General features: G+C 39.9%; 1 protein-coding gene across 1 annotated transcript; it reads right to left on the bottom strand.

The window, feature by feature from the left end:
* Positions 1-10,751: 10,751 nt before the first annotated feature.
* On the bottom strand, positions 10,752-17,017 carry MTG2 (mitochondrial ribosome associated GTPase 2). The gene is made up of 6 exons (XM_084538260.1): positions 16,633-17,017; positions 15,346-15,493; positions 14,614-14,729; positions 14,207-14,425; positions 12,600-12,738; positions 10,752-12,212 (listed from the first exon to the last, which is right to left on the bottom strand). The coding sequence occupies exons 1-6, from the start codon at positions 16,780-16,782 to the stop codon at positions 11,818-11,820; spliced, it is 1,167 nt and encodes a 388-aa protein (XP_084394386.1). The 5' UTR covers positions 16,783-17,017; the 3' UTR covers positions 10,752-11,817.
* Positions 17,018-17,134: the final 117 nt, after the last annotated feature.

Below are 17,134 nucleotides of genomic sequence, written 5' to 3' on the forward strand. Positions count from 1 at the left end.
ATCATTCCTGTCTGTTTTACCTAGTATTCAAAACAGCAGGTAATAATCAAAACCCTTCTCTATCTGTCTGTATCCTATGGTTCTAAAAGATCACTTCTGATACTTACCTAAACTTAGCTGTAAGTGATTTTATTCACTGGCAGATTTTGCAGGGAAGATACTTCCATTCCTTCCTCCTGCCTTGCCAAATACAAAAGTGAAATAACTACTTATGTCTGTATGTGAAGTCACACCTGAGCCTGGTTTTCATACTCAGAATGTTATCAGCTAGTTTGAAGTTTCAGGGTAGCTGATGATTAATTCAAATAAGGTAAAAGGAGTATTGGAATTCTGCTGGTTTTTAGTGTTCGGAATATAAATGTCTATATGCACTTGGAAGAGGCAGGGAGTAGGGAGCACCTCGGCATAATCAAATATGAACTGTGAAAAAAGCATTACCATTAGGCAATGCAGGGCTCCTCATCAACTAACCTACCAAAACACACACGTATTCTCTGCTACCGTACCTCTTAAAAAAGTTGCCCAATTTCTATTGTCTAGACACAAAAAAAGCAGACAGGACCTGTTTTCAAAAGAAAAAAAAAAAAAAGACATGAAAGATGATTTGCTGTAATTTTGAATATGCATCAAGTAGTTGTGGAAGCACAGACACAGAGGAAAAAAACAAACAAACAAACAACTATTTCCAGAGAGAAGGATCCAATTTATGCATGGAGTGTTAGTAAACAGTATTCATGCAGTTATAAATTGTACTCAGGAGCTTTTTAAAGAAACAGGCTAAATGACTTACTGTAAGACCCGCTTGGAGGCAATGTCAGCTCCCTTAATACAAATCTACACTCCATTAACTAGAGGATGGAAAGGGCACAATAACGAGGTCTGTGGTCCTTTCATAGAGTAGTGTCTGCATATCAATAAACTATCAAAGAACATTTTTCAGCACAGCTACTTTCTTCTTGGCTCTGTGATGCTTCCTCCCTAATCACCAATAATGAAATATCTCTTTCCACAGATAGAAGATCCTTGCTCACACAGCCTCTCTTCAGTGCCCTTCCTCAATTATGATTCCTTATTTGTTCTCGCCAACCTGTAGTTATATAAATTGCTGCATTGTGTTCCAGAGACATCACTGAAGCTTCATTAGCTCGTGTAGGAGGCTACACAGGAAGAGACAATGCAAGAAGAGCTTTTGTTGAAAAACACCTGTCTGGGATAATCAATGAGACTTGCCAAGAGGGATAGGCTTTGAAATCAGGAAGATGTGATTTTATTTTGATTTGAAAGAGTGTTAACGTTTTCCTTCCTTGTTTGGAAGGAAACATTCAATCTCAGAACTAGGACGGAAAAACACTAAGTTAGTTTCATTCATACAGAGAAGTTTAACAATGTGGTTTCTAAGAGGAAGGAGCAATTTTTCATAACCCCAGCCCCTATGCACTGATACCAGAACAACTTTGAAATTTGGAACTGGCCTTGAAAGAGACCTTTCTCCTTCACCCTACTGAAATTATTCTGCAAATAGATGGAACAGAGCAAGGAGTATTTTTCTATTATTATTTTTACTTCTGACCTAGGAAACACAGGTAAGAACAAAAACACTTCACTTGCCACCCTGGATGAGAGCCAAAAGAGAGAAAAACTCACTTGGTTTCTGACACCACGAAACTAGCATTTCTCATGAAGGATTTCACAGATGTACTTGTGGATAGCAGGAAGCTCATAATGCTGCTGTGTTCCCTCATCCTTGAAGGAAACCTCCATACCTTTGCACAACGTATTTTTCTGCCAGTACAGTTGTATTTGCAGCATTAAGGCAATGTTATATTATAAAAAGCAATCAGGAATTGCGCAGGGTGAAAGGCATCATCCATAACCTGTTACCACAATTTTATCAAGATATTCAGCTACCATAGGCACTCAAATCCCACCGCTGCCTGGGGAAAGGAAGACTTGGACACACCACAAAGGCAAGACAACCAGGTCTGTCAGCAGCCCGTTCCTGTGAGCTCAGGAATGCTTATGACTCATTAAATCAGCACCATTTTTGACGCTGTAGTCCAGGATGTATGAATACTACTTATTACTAGGTATTTACAAACCACACACTTTTACTCCATAATTTACAACCTGTTTGCACAGCCTGAGTATAAAAGGGAACTGATATTTAATCCAATTACCAAGCATTATCGGGAGTGCTATGCATACATATTTGTGGGGGAAGAACGGGACTATTATTTTTCCATTTGTAAAATTCTACAACTTGATACCATTTAACAGTGACTCAGATGCACCAGGCAGGACTTTTTGTTGTAATGTAAAGGCTTTTCTTACACATCAGAAACCTGTCAGTAATTCCTAGCCCCCCCCGCCATAACGGACAATGATCATACATTAGAGATGGCGAGGCAGTGCCGTGGAAGTAGGCAGTTGTGGTGCATATGTGTACAAACACCACAAGCATCCAGCCCGTGCATGAAAATGTAAAGTTCATGGCAAAAATAGTTTTTATAGGCAGGCTGTGCCCACAAGCTGACACCTGTCCTTTAAAGCACAAAAATGCATCCATGATGTGGCACTGACTTCTGAATTCTTTTTTAACACAGTATCCCGGGATTCAGCAGCACAATTAACACTGAAGGAAAACTGATTGCCGTGCAGTTAATAATCTCAATTCAAGATATCTCTCTGAGCATTCACAAACAACAAGCTCTCTGCTAGAAGGGCAGTGACAGTTCTGGCAAATACTTTAGCCTTTAAGTAACAGCTCACACACAGCTTTAGTCATTTGAAGCTGTTTATTGAACAACAAACAATGACGGGAGTTGCATATATAATTCCTTGAACATGAGGTTGCACAGACACCCTGCAGCGTTCATGAATTGATGATGGATTGACAAAGCAGAGCTATTACCCTCCATTATGAAAATAATTTACTCTCTAAAAAGCACAAATTCAATAGGCCATTACAGCTAAAGCACTGTTTAATATCTCTGATACAGCTTGTATTCAAAATATACAGGGATAAAATAATATGTATAAAACTTGCATGAAGCCTGTGTTAAGCAGTCTCATAATTAGGAATTAAGCTGTTATTCAAGAGCTTTCATGAAAGTAACAAGCAGGAAGATCCTTTGTTGTTGCTTTTGGTACTTGAATCTATACGACAGTGGCAAAGTGCTTCACAGAACCACATGGACAGAAGAATGCCGACAGGTAGCTCCTTCTAGAGTAAGGTAAAGGCTGAAGTTAAACATGCACAGATGACGGGCACTGCCTGCACAGAGCAACACAGCAAATCAAAACCTCGACAGAGGGACAAAATGCCCAACATATCCCTTCTGAAATTCTCAGCGGGAAGAACTCATGCAGACAAAAGTATGCAGAACAGTTCATAAGGAGCTTAAATCCACTAGAAACTCCCCTTCAGAAATCCCACGCGGCTTCTGAGCAGTTTCAAAGTGGCCATCTCAAAAATGCTTTCTGAAAACACAGGTTTGAGTAATTTCCTTGGAATAAACTAGAAGCACAACCTTTTTCACTCATCTCTTGAGAGCTAGCCCCAGCTGAAGTGTTGAACAAAAGACTACGAAAGTGGAAATCAGCTATTTAAGGTCATCACGACCAACTCATCCAAGTAACTGTGTTTTCATCTCAGCAATTAATTCACCAGGTACTCACTTTTATAGAGTGCCATTCAATCACAATTCATAAATAAGGACATTTTCTAATCAATGTTAACCACTCACAAATCTGGCATGATGGGGTATGAAATCAGCAAATAATACAACAGAAGAATTTCCTCCTCCACACCAAACCAACCCAGAACGTGAATATTAGCTAGCCTAAATGCAAGCTAGACAACAGTGTCTAAAGAGGTATTTGTTTTGCTAGGATCCTCCAAATCATGTTAGAAAAATGGATATATTAAAAGAAGAGCAAGCATAAAATATTTGCTAAATCTGAAAAAAGTTTATTCTTTATTCCATGACATTTGTGACTCTCTGTAATTATTTCCTTTCTTAACATGGAGGCACCAAGGCTTTAGTAGCATTCCCACTTTCACACCAGTATTTTTTAGTCTGAATATTCACTAAAAGCAAATTTCAAATTGGGTACTCATTAATCAAGTGATGAATGAAGTGACCCAGTTAGTTAAATGTATTATTGGTTTTGTTCCAGACTTAGTACATTAGGAAATTGACTTATGTAGCACTAACTTCATTTAGTTTTAGTATATTCTAGAACTGTTCTACATCGATCACTTTCATAAACCACTTGAATACATTTAGCAAGCATTTAAAAAGTAATCATTATCTTTAGAACTTGCATGAATTAGTAGCACCAGTTAATAAGCTGTACAGGTTGATGTGGCAATATCGTTGCCCTTCTACAAATCAAGGTTTATTTACCATGGAAAAAAAAACTGAATGCCTTCAGAAAAAATAGGAGATACTGAAGTCAGCTCACAGAAAGCTCCTAAATGCTAAATCGGACTGCAATAGCATGAATATGGACACTGAATATGGTAAAATGGGTACTGAAGAAGTATAATACCTCACAAGAGTATTGCCAGTTCTGGGAAAGTCAGATGTGAAGGAGCACACACAACTGGCCACCTCTTCAGTAAGTCAGGTATTTCTGTGCTTCTCTGTAAACACCTAGGTGAAGTGCTTTGAAGCTACAAATACAAACATGACATATCTGGTCAGCTCTAAGTTATGCTCATACAAGGCTCCTACAAATAAAAGATCGTGTTATTGCAGGGCTAGCACTATTCTCAAGTTTTTCCAAATTCCAGGCCCTCTGTCTCGTCACACATTTCCTGTGTGACTTTGCAAGTCACTAGGGTACAGATCCACAGGGATATTTAAATACCAATTTCTTAAAATTTAGCGGGACATAGGCTTCTTACAGCTAGACTTGCACCTCAGTCTTCTGTGATTCAGTTTCCACCAGGAAAAGGTGGTTAATACAACTAACATAAGGTACTGTATTAAAAAAAAAAAAAAAAAAAAAAAAAAGGAAAATGAAAAGGCAGGATGTAAAATATCAATTTTTCATCCCTCAAAGCCATTTTCCTGATGGCAATAAATTATTGAAGCTGCAAAATTTCTGTTGATATAGAGACATCTTCACTTATAGAAATGAAACAAGTGTATCTATAGTTAGAAGGGTTGTATGGACCTTTCCAAGCTAGCATAGACATAACCCATCGCGTGGATGTGAAGGCTTCAAAACCACAACTGCTGGCACCGAAGTTACATTTAGCAACTCTTATCAGTTTTTGTTTTTCTAGACAGAGCTCACTGTCCCAATAATAGTTTGTTTGAGCTGATGTTTTAAATTTCCATTACATGTCTGGTGTGGGGGCGGGTAAATGAAGAAAATAAACATTTTCTAAAATAATCCAGTAAAAACATTGATTTCATGCAGTGACCTTTTACCAGGTTATTTTTTAAATGTGATAAATGTGTGTCCTGTCTGGACAAAGCAAACTAGCTGCCCAAACTCATCTTCCTGATTTGTAACAGAGGAAAACAGCAGGAAATGAATAGCCACAAAACAATATGATTTCATGAATAAGATAATCAAAATATGGATACTTCATCTGTAATATCACAGATGTCTTCTTGACAACCAGTGTTTTAGCAATTACATTGCCTCATGCAAATATTTTTCTTCATAAGCATTTTCCACTTTTAGTGGAAGATTAATTTATCTAGATTTAGACAATGAATAGCTAACTTCTATCAATGGTTGATTAGCGTGTGTACAAAGGATGTACTGGGTGGGGATTCACATGTCTTTGGAAAACAGTGATGTTCCAATTTCAATGGGAACTAAGCGCTGAGGAACCAAATGTCAAGATTCAAATGAAAAATCTTTAAAATTATGACCAAGCTTTTCCACAGCAAAACCAATCCAAGCCCTTTATGTTTTCTAAAATGCTGACTCTTCCCTATGCATTTATTGGCTGTGCATTTCTCTGGTTACCGAAATAAAAAGGCACCCACTAAGGATTTGAATAACAGGAGATAATTTGTTCTGCAGGTAGTTTTTCAGCCGTGCTTTTCAATCAGTGTTAATATGTCTGGATCTAAGTGCATTTCTGAAAGGTGATTTAATCTGCATAAAGCATTTTCAGCCTATGTGAATAAGCACAAGACTCTTCATGTTTTGTGTGTCTTATTCTACCCAATAACCATGACAAAATGACGGCATTTGAGCACACTGCAGTGCTGCATTTTGAAGGAAAAACAAACAAAAAACCCACAAAAGCAAGCAATAACCTGGACCTGGGTCACCAATGCATTATGCCAGAGTGACTCCAATTAAAATTAATGGAATGTTACCAGAATAAAATGAATTGTAACAAAGTAACCAGTCATACCATTACCTCTTACTGAAATTGAGCATGCAGAGATGAGCTAGTTATTAAACCGTAATTATATGGTTTAGTAGCATGGCCAGCCTTTTGTCTTTGCTCCAGGGAAATCCACATGTAACACAGGAATAATTCCATCTTGGTGACAGGAAGAATATCGCCTCACAAGGAATGCACACTTCAAGGAGTCCAAGTGTTACTTCGGATAAACAGGGGCAGAGGGAAAAAACAAACGAAAAAATGGAATAAACCCAGCAAACCTGGTGGATAAGGCATCAGATGCTGTTAAGGTCTCCTTGGACAATTCTATTTCAATAAGGAAATAGGAGATGAAAAATTACTCTCTGTGGGAAAATGAAGGACAAACACAATTTCAATATTAAAACGAGCTCGATAAAAATCTCCCTGCCTTTGTCCTACCAGCTATGCTTTATACCTCAGAAAAATGGGCACATACCACATAATAAATCTCAGAACTGCACAGAGAAAAATCAGGAGTGCAGCCCGAAGGTAGCTTTGTTCTGTTATCAAGAGTTACCAAATCATCCCTTATCGTTATTGGCACACATACATAACCTGCCCTCCAAATATTAATAACTGCAGTCTTTCCAGACCTTTGTAGTGCGGGCACAATTAATCCCTGTTTAACAAGATGGGGAAACTTGTTAATGGGGAACAGTGTTGGCAACTGCAGCATGGAAGAGAGAAGAAAACAACGCTGGTTTTTAAAGGCCAGGCACACAGCAGTATTGGGGTGAAGTTTTAATTTATACCAAAGCCAATTTAACAGTGGTGATGAATTTCATCATTAACAGAAGTAGCCCACATCCCCATCCATTTAAAAACAAAATATGACTTCCAGGGACATGACAGGGCTGCAGACCCACTGAAGAGATGCTAAGCTCAAAGCTTACCAACTCTCCCTGTGCACGCTATGCAATAGGTCCAATAGAGGAGATTACCTCTCCTCTAAAGCCTTCCCTCTCACAGCCTTTATGCAAGACAAAAATCTGCAGATTACAGACTATAGAGTGCCCCCCTGAAATAAGAGCTCTGCATGTAAAAGTTATCTTGCTGCTGGTAAAAGTCCATTTTTACACAGCGATAATTTCCTTACAGTGATTAAACCAAAACATTTATTCATTGTCTTTTAATTTCCGTTGCAGAGTTCACAGTTCATGCAACTCAACAGCATTCCAGACCTTTCCGCCCCTTATTTACGTTCCACCTGCCATTCAATTAACGACGCATTTGAGATGCACACCTGCAATGCACCAAGCCCCTGGCCCCAACATCAGCTTCACATTACAGGTGTCAGCATACCAAGGAGCTCATTTAGCAACATGATGTTGAAGACAAGACAGCCAAGGAGTTTGACTGGTGTTCTGCAACCAGTTGTTCGTAAATGTTTGTACAAACCATGACCAAGTCCTGTTCTACTACCACTTGTATCTGTTTCATAGCCATTCCTGGAAAAGTGTAATTTGAGTCAGTTTGTTTATAAAAAAAACAAAAGCAAATGAACAAGTTACAAGCCTTTAAACATGCCTGAGTCAGAGAAGGTATTCACTTATCACAAATTTGCTTAAAAATAAGCAAATATTTTTTATATAAATATGAAGAAAAATCACCTAACACACACACAGTAATGAAAAAAGTAAGTTCAAAACCTTTTCCTTGCAACAGAAAATGAAATCCTGAGACCAAATGAGATTCGATACCCCTGGTAGCCTTCTCCCTGCCCCCAAACCTCATAAATTGTTTGTTACAATAAATCAAGAGAAGCGTTAGTAACCCAGCTTCACCGGTAGTAACAGCTAAGCTCTTCAGCCCAGGAGAGCAGCACCATTTTCCATTTGCCTTTCATCAACCATAGGTCTTTTCAGAATTTCAGGTGCTGTGGGGGCTTTTCATATCTCACTCCCACATCCCTCCCACGACGTTTCAGGGACTGCCTGGTTTGCTTCTCTCCCATTTCAGATTTCTCCACTCCAAACAACCGTGACACAGGAGGGTGGGCAGGCTGACCACAGCTTAGGATACCACTAGGTCCCAGCCCTACAACCCATGGAATGGCCAAGAGCAGGGCAAAACACAAGGAGCAGGCTTACACAGATTTAACATGGAGCATCTGGATGCACCTCAGAAAAAAAACATCAACAAATTATCTCTACAGGTGCTTCTAGCTGCTAGGAATTTCATTTGCTTGTATCACTGGTTACTGCCCTTCTCTCTCTTCTCTTCATTCTGAGGGCTGTTTTGGTGCCACTTTATATTTCAGTCTTTGATAACCTTTCTGTAAGTGAAAGGTCCGCAATCCCTGCGTTCAAGCAAATGGAAACCTACCGCTGTTGCTTCAGTACCACACCTCTAAGCATACATATTATCAGACTGTATCTGGTATCATTCCTGCATCTCACTGAGACCCTGAGCAGAAATGCTAAGTGCAGTTCCAGTGAGACTCCGTTTTACTGCTGGCAGTTCACTTCACTGCAAAGATGTCCTGCTTCACCTTAAAAATATGATGCTACATGAAAAAGGGCTTAACAGAACAATATAAGTAAACAGACTGCAAACTAGGCCATGCTTAAACACACTGATCCAATACATTTTACATAATGGACTGCAGCAAGTCCTCAATAAGCATATGTTTAAAAAGTGTGATCGTTTTTTGTGTTTTTACATCAATATTTCTTCTTCTGTTCAATTGATGCTACCTACACTTTCCATGAATCTACAAAGGGGGAGATTACAAATAAATATAGAAAAAACAATTACGTCTAAAATACTCCTGTCATCATTTACTAAAAATCGTATCAAAAAAGATGAGGAGTACTAGAACTGCAAAGTGCTAAACTCAATTATGGTTCAAGCTTCTCTATGAAATATTAAATAGACTGAGCTTCAATTTGCACTAAAGTAAGGCCTATTGTCAGAATGAGAAAAAAAATCCCCCATCTCTTTCCTCTCGTCAACTTGAAAAGCACAGACAACATCAAAGGTTTCAGTAAAGGAAAGCAATAGCTACTTAGGGAAAGTCACCTAGAAGAAAGTCACTGAAACCACTCCAAAACCTAAAACAAAAAGAACATGCTCCCCCTCCAAAAGGGGGAAGAAAGCCTGCAGTGCATCATTCTTCTCTGAAACCATTCACCAATTAATCTGAATATTTTTTTTTCCTCTTCTCCTTCAAGTGGGATGAGTTTCCTTTGTAAATGCCTTATTTTCAGCAGAAACAGCGGTTACTCCTTGGTTCTGTACCACCTAAGAATTATTTACAGGAGATCTTCACGCTAATGCAGAAAGAGCACTATGGAGAAAGGTGAGCTAAGCTATTAACTGAGCGCTGGGCTGAGCAGCGCGCAGTCACACCTTTTGGTTGGCATTAACTTGGGGACCTCTACCATGAGCTCACTTTGATAAAGATCTATATGGGCTACAGAAAGTTCGAGCTCCTATGAACAGTTGTTCCAGCAACAAAGCTGGAGCTATTTGGCACTTTCCATCAAGAGATGAAGGGATACATGCTCCTGTAAAACCTCTTTGAAACTTCTAAGCCTGCGGTTAAGAACTCGATCTGTCATCTCAGAACAGGTGGCTGAACACGTTAAGAACAAAGAAACCAATTACACGATCAATAGGACATTCTGTTAAGCTGTCTAGCATCCCGCTGCGCTGTTTGCACATCGCTACACAAAACACTCTCCACTCTCAGCGCTAAGGCTGCATGAGTGCTAGGAAGGCAGTGTGAAAGCTCCTTTGAGTACAGGGGCTTTTAAAACGGTCTCTGTCATTCCCAAACACGGCAAAACACTACAGTGCAGTCAGAGCGCTGAGCACCTCTAAGTACTGAACAGCCTGCAAAGCAGCTACCCCAGCTTTTGTGTTCAGGCAACCTTCAGGTTTTAATAAATGTGGCTGAAAAGCATACACGAACAGAAGAGAAAACCAGTGAGGCCTAGAAGTGCTGCACAAAACCAGTCAGAAAGACAGAAGTGAATATTCACTTCCACCTAATTCAGTCTGGGAAATCCTTGGGATGAAGCAAGTAGGAAGCAAAACACGAGAGCAGCTCTGGGATTTAATGCTTCTGTTTTCATTTTTTCCCTGATCATATTTATAAAGATATCACTGCTTATAATGAATCGATTGTTTTTCACATCTGATCAGATACAAGTATGCAGAAAAGGAATTTAAGAAACATAATTACTTATTCTGACAATTTTCTTTAATTTAAGAATCTATTTGAGTTAACCTTGTTCAGAATAAAAACCTGCTGCTCTTAACAAGAAGGGGCACGCACCTGCTTTCTTACACACACACAGTTCTAACTCAGTCATAATCACGTATCTAATCCCAACAGCAGGAGGATGAATTGAGTTTTAATATTGAAATTGAACAAGATTGCTCCCTTCCAGTCATAGGGAAAGAGTTATGGGGGGGGAGGAGAGAAGACATCATCCAAGAAAGCCAGCATTTTAACGAGCATTAATAAGACATGAGATGAAATCAAACAAAACATGCAAAGTGACAGAAACAGAATTATCACTTCTTCTGTAGTACATATAGACAGAAGTTAAAGGAGCGCTACAGCTTTATTTTCTTTAAACACAGTAATTCCCACTAGTGGTGATACAGTAGAAAGTATGACAGTCAAACAAACAAAAAAAGAGCTGACACCAAATCATGAAAGTGCTGTATTGTTCTTTTATTTGGAGTATCTAAGCCTAAGACTCCTCAGATCGTTACTGAAGATTCCTCAAGGAAACTAGAGAGCTCAGAACTGAGTCTCAGATGAGTGTTCTGTGGCTAGTTTATACAGCTATTTACCTGCTGCCAGCATTTAAAGATAGTTATTTATGCTAATGAGGAAATAATGTCAATCATTAATTGCAGCTGTTTCACCACATTCCTCCTCCAAGATGCTAAGCACCTGTACCTCCTCCTCTGAGGGGGAAAAAATGGAAGAGTTTGAGACAACTGAAAGTAGTTGTGGTACAGAAATAGACATGAAGAACCACCTTATTTTTATTTTAGAATCTTTGACAAACACAAATTAAGACTTCACTCCAATTCAGCCAGCCAGCCAACATACCCTGCAGCTTGTGAATTTCAGTAATTTCCACCAGATATTCTTTTATTTCCACAATTAACCACCTAATGCCAAACAAAATCCCAGTTTCCAAATGAACTTCCAGCACGATTAAAACTTTCAAACTTTGTTGGAAAACATTTGAGACACCTCAGAGGTGAAAAAACAAACTTTCCAATGAAGCACTCCAAAACATATCCACGAGCTGTGTCCAATGCATTAAAAACAAACAAAATACAACCAGGAGAAAAAAAAAAAAACAAAAACACTACACACAGATGTTATCTAACCAAATTATGACTCTTTTTCCTTCCAGTACAGTTCATAGTAGTTCTGTGTCCTACCACTTGACTGGCCTTTGCCCTTGTGATTGTTCTGTCTTCACATAAATGTCATACAGTTCTCTCAAATGCAACAACAGTTCCTCTAGGTTGTCTCCTGTCAACGCAGACAGCGCAATGACCCGGTCATCTATCTGCTCTTTAAGGAGTGGGAGATTAATCCTGGACTGAGCAAGGTCAATTTTATTCCCAATGACAACACACGGCCTCTCCGACAATCCCTTTTTGTATTGTTCCAGTTCATATTTTAAGTCTTGCAGCTGAATCCACGGCCGAGGCACAGAGAGATCCACCACATACAAGAGAAAGCGGCATCGTTCGATGTGCCTTAGGAAGGCCACCCCGAGGCCCCTGTTTTGATGAGCACCCCTTATGAGGCCAGGAATGTCAGCAACTACAGTGAGAGAAATTTCACAGTGAATTGAACACATTCAGCAACAACAAAGTCTTTCACTGTCCAGCGCAAGTACTTTCAGAATGACATCTCAATGAATCAATACCAGAGCATACCTCATGTTAAGTCTAGCTACCATGTTTTACAACCCCCAGATTTAGATTATTCCAGTGAAGACAGGATTCAGATTGGTGGTTTGATATTAGGGGCACGTAGAAGTGAATGAGAAATGGGCTTTCAATTGTTTTCAGCTACATTAAGCTTGAATTCTTGCTATTTTTATTGGACTTGAATAGAATTGCTAAACTTCCTCCTACAGCATTTCAAAGATAAAGCCACCTGACACTGACTGCTATCAAGGTACAGACAGTGTCCTGTAATTTTTACCTGCCACTTGTTCGTAGTCTTCATAGTGGACAATGCCAACGTGGGGGTTGAGGGTTGTGAATGGGTAGGCAGCCACTGCTGGCTTCGCGTTGGACAAGGCTCGCAACAGAGATGATTTCCCAGCATTGGGAAAGCCCACCTGGAATACAAGCATTTATTAAAGCCACAGTTCTAGGTTAATACAAAGGAAAAAACAAACAAAACAAAAAAAAAAAACAGCAAAAACTGTAAGCTTCTGCTAGATGTGGGAAGATCCTTCTAGCAAGAATATAACATTAATTTTGCATGCTCAGTTCTGAAAAGCAACTCAGTTTCCTTTTTTATTTTTCCTAACTCCTCTTATTTATTCCCATAAATATTAAAAAGGTCAAAATACAGAAGGATCACCTTAATTTTTTTTTTGTGCACACAATGCTTAAGTATTTTTTATTTTGTTCTGACTCAAAAAGGTATACCATAAAATGTTTTACCCTGAAAAAAAAATATGTCTTTGTCTTGCAGTTCACGTTTTACCTATTTGCTAATTGTGTGATCCAAAAGTTGGTTTTGACCCTAACCAATTCAGTAATGTAGCTAGGCCTGTAACTAACCAGAATGCTTACAAGTCTGCAATCTTACAGCTCTCAGTCTTGATATCCAAGAGCTTGGCCTTCCAAGAAGAAGACAAGAATTTAAACAAACCTATCCTACAAAGGAAGTTATTCTGGGATATCCTAGAGTTGACATACCACAGATAGACAGATGGCCAATAATCCGTAGATGAAAGTAGATCAAATCCTAGATTCTCCCATCTACTGATGCCAAACACACTGAACACTTGTCAGAGGAAATACGGTACGGAATGTTATCACATTTCAAAATTTGGTCCACTTCTCACATTTTTGGCACCGAGTGTCCAGCTGGACATAGAATTAGATGTTTTGATCCACCAACACTCTTACTCTAAATAAATTTGTGAAATTATGCTAGACTAGACAGTTATTTTGCCCGAACAACAGCAATAACACTTGGCAGAAATGCGTGATTGTAACAGTTTTACCAAACAGGGTCAAAATGTTACCATACTTAAATACAAAATCAGGTTAAGCCCTAAATTGACTTGGCACTCATGTCTAAATGGTATTTTTGTTTCAGAGGATGCTAAACCAGGAATTAAAATTCAAACGTTTAATATGTGAAAAAAGATAAATATGAGTATTAACTATAAGATAATTATAACTTTATATTTTATTAAAAAAAAAAAAAAAAAAACAGAAAACAAAAGCTAATTTAGAAGAGTTTTCCACAGTCCATCTGCAGATTTTCCAGAAAAAGCCTGCCGTACATCATCAGTGAATCTGTTAATCACTGGTGAATCTTGAGCACTGCTTTTCTATATATACTGTTGATTTTAGCAGAAGTAGGATGACATTACATAGCAAGACAGTGACAGCTCTGCAAATCGCTTTGGACACCCTTCTACCAAACAACAGCAAGAAAGCATCAAGCCGTATCTCTAAACAAGAACACCAGAAGGCTAACAAAAATGTTACCAAACATTATTTCTTCAGTCAGTCAAATGTCACTGTACAACGCTAAGGAAGTTGAAGAACCACTACTACACTCACCAGTCCTGCATGAGCTGTTGTCTTCAGTTCCAAATGGAGCACCCTTTCCTGACCTGGCTCTCCTGGAGTGAATAACATCGGAGCTCTGTTTTCATTGGAAAGAAAAAAGCGATTCCCCTTCCCTCCAGCTCCTCCGTAAGCTGCAACGTACTCTTCACCATGTTGCGTGAGGTCAGCCACAACTACCCCGTCCTCCTTAACCGTTGTACCTACAGGGACCTTAAAGTGAAGGGAGATGCAATTCAGTGTAACGCGTACAAAGCCTTCAGCAGAACCAGCTGATTTCAGATTTGCCGAATGTTATATACATACAAAGCTCCTTGTAAAAATGTACATGAGAATTTTCTTTCATCCACCATGAAAATCAACAATGTCAATATAAAGCTAACATAGCAGCCAGAACTTACCCTAACATACACGCTTGCACCATTGGCTCCGTAACAGTTTTTGCTTCCTCCTCTCCCTCCATGAACACCCTGATAGAAAGGGAGGACTGAAGAAAGCGATTTCATTTGCTGGTCAGCTGTAAAGCAAAACACATGGATCTTAAATGTATTGTTTTAGTACAACAGGCAAAGTAGAACAACCTCTTAGCTGTTTTTTCCTTTCTGAATATCTGACTCACTGTGCCAATGTAGCATATCAAGGAATACTGATATTAATTTAAGTTGTGATTAAGTTTAACTGCCTTTACTTATCTTCCTAGGTTTGTTAACAATGCATTTCATTAAGTGGCCATTCCAAAATGGACAGAACCATCACTAAATACTCTGAGAAATGCATTTGACAGATTAGCAGATTTTGCAGGAGGGCAATAGCAGAAGCAGCTTTATCTAACTTAAGAGTAAAGTTTGTTGGGTTACCATTACATGCAGGTACCAGCCACTAAAACTTCTGCAAAATACCATGTTTTTTAAAATGCTTTCTAGAGACTCTTCTAAGGCTGTTGCTGTCATTTATGTCCTTTTTACCATGGCTCAGGACAAAGCATAAAAAACAAAGGCAGCTTAGAGAGAAATTACCTTCCCCCCCCCCTTTTCTTTTTTTTTTTTTTTTTTTTTTTTTTTTTTTTAGGTAGGGGAGTAAGATGTTAAAAGATAAGACAGTAGGAGACAAAACAGATTTTACTTCACTTTTACCTTTCAAAACAACGTGACCTCCATCACCCCCATTTCCACCATCAGGACCTCCAAATATTTTTCGAGGTTCACTATAAAAGGTATGACCGCCATCTCCTCCTTGTCCTCCAACCACACGCACTCTCCGATGATCCACAAAATAGCGTGTCTGCAAAGAGGATGAGGTTTGTGCCTTGTAAGTGCAGTTCATCAGAGTCATCTTCCAGCAAGCTAACTGTTCTACAGAATGTAATAATATGCAGACCTGCTGTTTTCTGTCATGACGAGTTGCACTGAACAGGTGAAAAATAACTCTGCTGTCATTCACAAATCACTTAAATATAGTCTACTAAGCATAACACTGAAGAAAATTAGATTTTTAAAGTATTTTTAAGAACCCCCTTAAAATATTGAAAGTACATGCCAGAAGTTATGCTGATATAACCTAATAAAGCAGCTCAGATACAAGAAGTGCAGAACTCACATTAGGAGAGCTAATAACAGGGAAAATATCTTTTTAATACAGTTACATACTGCTAACACAGGCGGCTTAAGAGAACTACCACACCACAAACTAGAATCACCCAGTAATTGTGTTCCTACAAGTGAAAATTAAAATGGAAAAAAGTCTTTTTAAATTGAACTAAAATTTACAAAGAGGACATCGTGCCCGTGGGGGAGAGATGTTCTCACAGCGATTCACTGCCTTCTATACCAGGTGACGAAAGTAATGCAAACTTCAATCTTTGAGCAATTAAGAAAACTGTTATAAAGTAAAAGAATAATCTTATTTGCAAACAGAGTAAGTGGAATTAATTTTAACATATCTCATAACCAGTTGCTTAGGGGGTAAAGAAGATACAGAGTGAAAAGGATTTCAGGTTCTGGCCCTGTTTCTGACAGGAACTCGGTACCTGACTTCTGGCAAACCAACTGTTCTGCTTCAGCTTTCCTGTCAGCAAAGGAGGGTTTTGCTAATTAAATAGCCCAATGAGTATACGTGGGATAAAAAAGCGTTGTTATATAAAGGTAAACAACTGCAAAAGTACAGAACTCTCGCACAACTCAAGTCGCGTCATGCCCTGAGATTTCTTAAAAATCCTCTTAGAGAAGCGTTTGGCACCACCATACGGCAAGACGGGAAACTAACGCTGCCAACTGAAAGCGACGAATCGCTCACTCGGACATAACAAATTCTATTTAAATCAAAGACCACGAGGGAGGAGCTCTCCGCACACCTCGTACACAAAGCGCAGCCAGCCGGGCAGCTGATGCCACCCAGGGCACACCGTTTACCTCAGCACTTACCAGTTTCCTTTCCGAAATGGCTCTTTTTTGCTTCAGCCGCCTGTTCTTCCCGCAAGCGACGCGCGTTGTGGAGAAAGCCGGCTTCCCCAGCAGCAGCAGCCCCAGGAGGGGAGCGCCCCGGCCGCCCATGACGGCCCCACACAGCGCCATGGCTCCGCCACGGCCGCCACGCGCAGCCGCGGCCCGCCCCGGCCCCGGCCGTTGGCGAAGGGCGGGAAGGCGCCGCCCGCCACCTCCCCTCAGCGCCGCCTCGGAGGCCGCTGCCCTCACAGCGAGCCCGCGACACCGGCATAATGCCCATAAGGATGCCGCCGGGCGTCGCTGTCTGCCTCAGGGGTCCCCTTGTGTCTGTCAGCCCTCTCGCCTCGCTCTACCCAAGGTTAATTGGGCGTTAATTAGGCACCCACCCACCGCCCTACAGCGTTGGAGCTGGGACAACCTCTGGGCGCACCCAGTGGGTGCGACCCCAAGGCATCTCCCCTTGGCCCTCTGTGGTTTCCCC

The sequence above is a fragment of the Aythya ferina genome, assembly GCF_964211825.1.
Source record: "Aythya ferina genome assembly, chromosome: 16".
Taxonomy (NCBI): domain Eukaryota; kingdom Metazoa; phylum Chordata; class Aves; order Anseriformes; family Anatidae; genus Aythya; species Aythya ferina.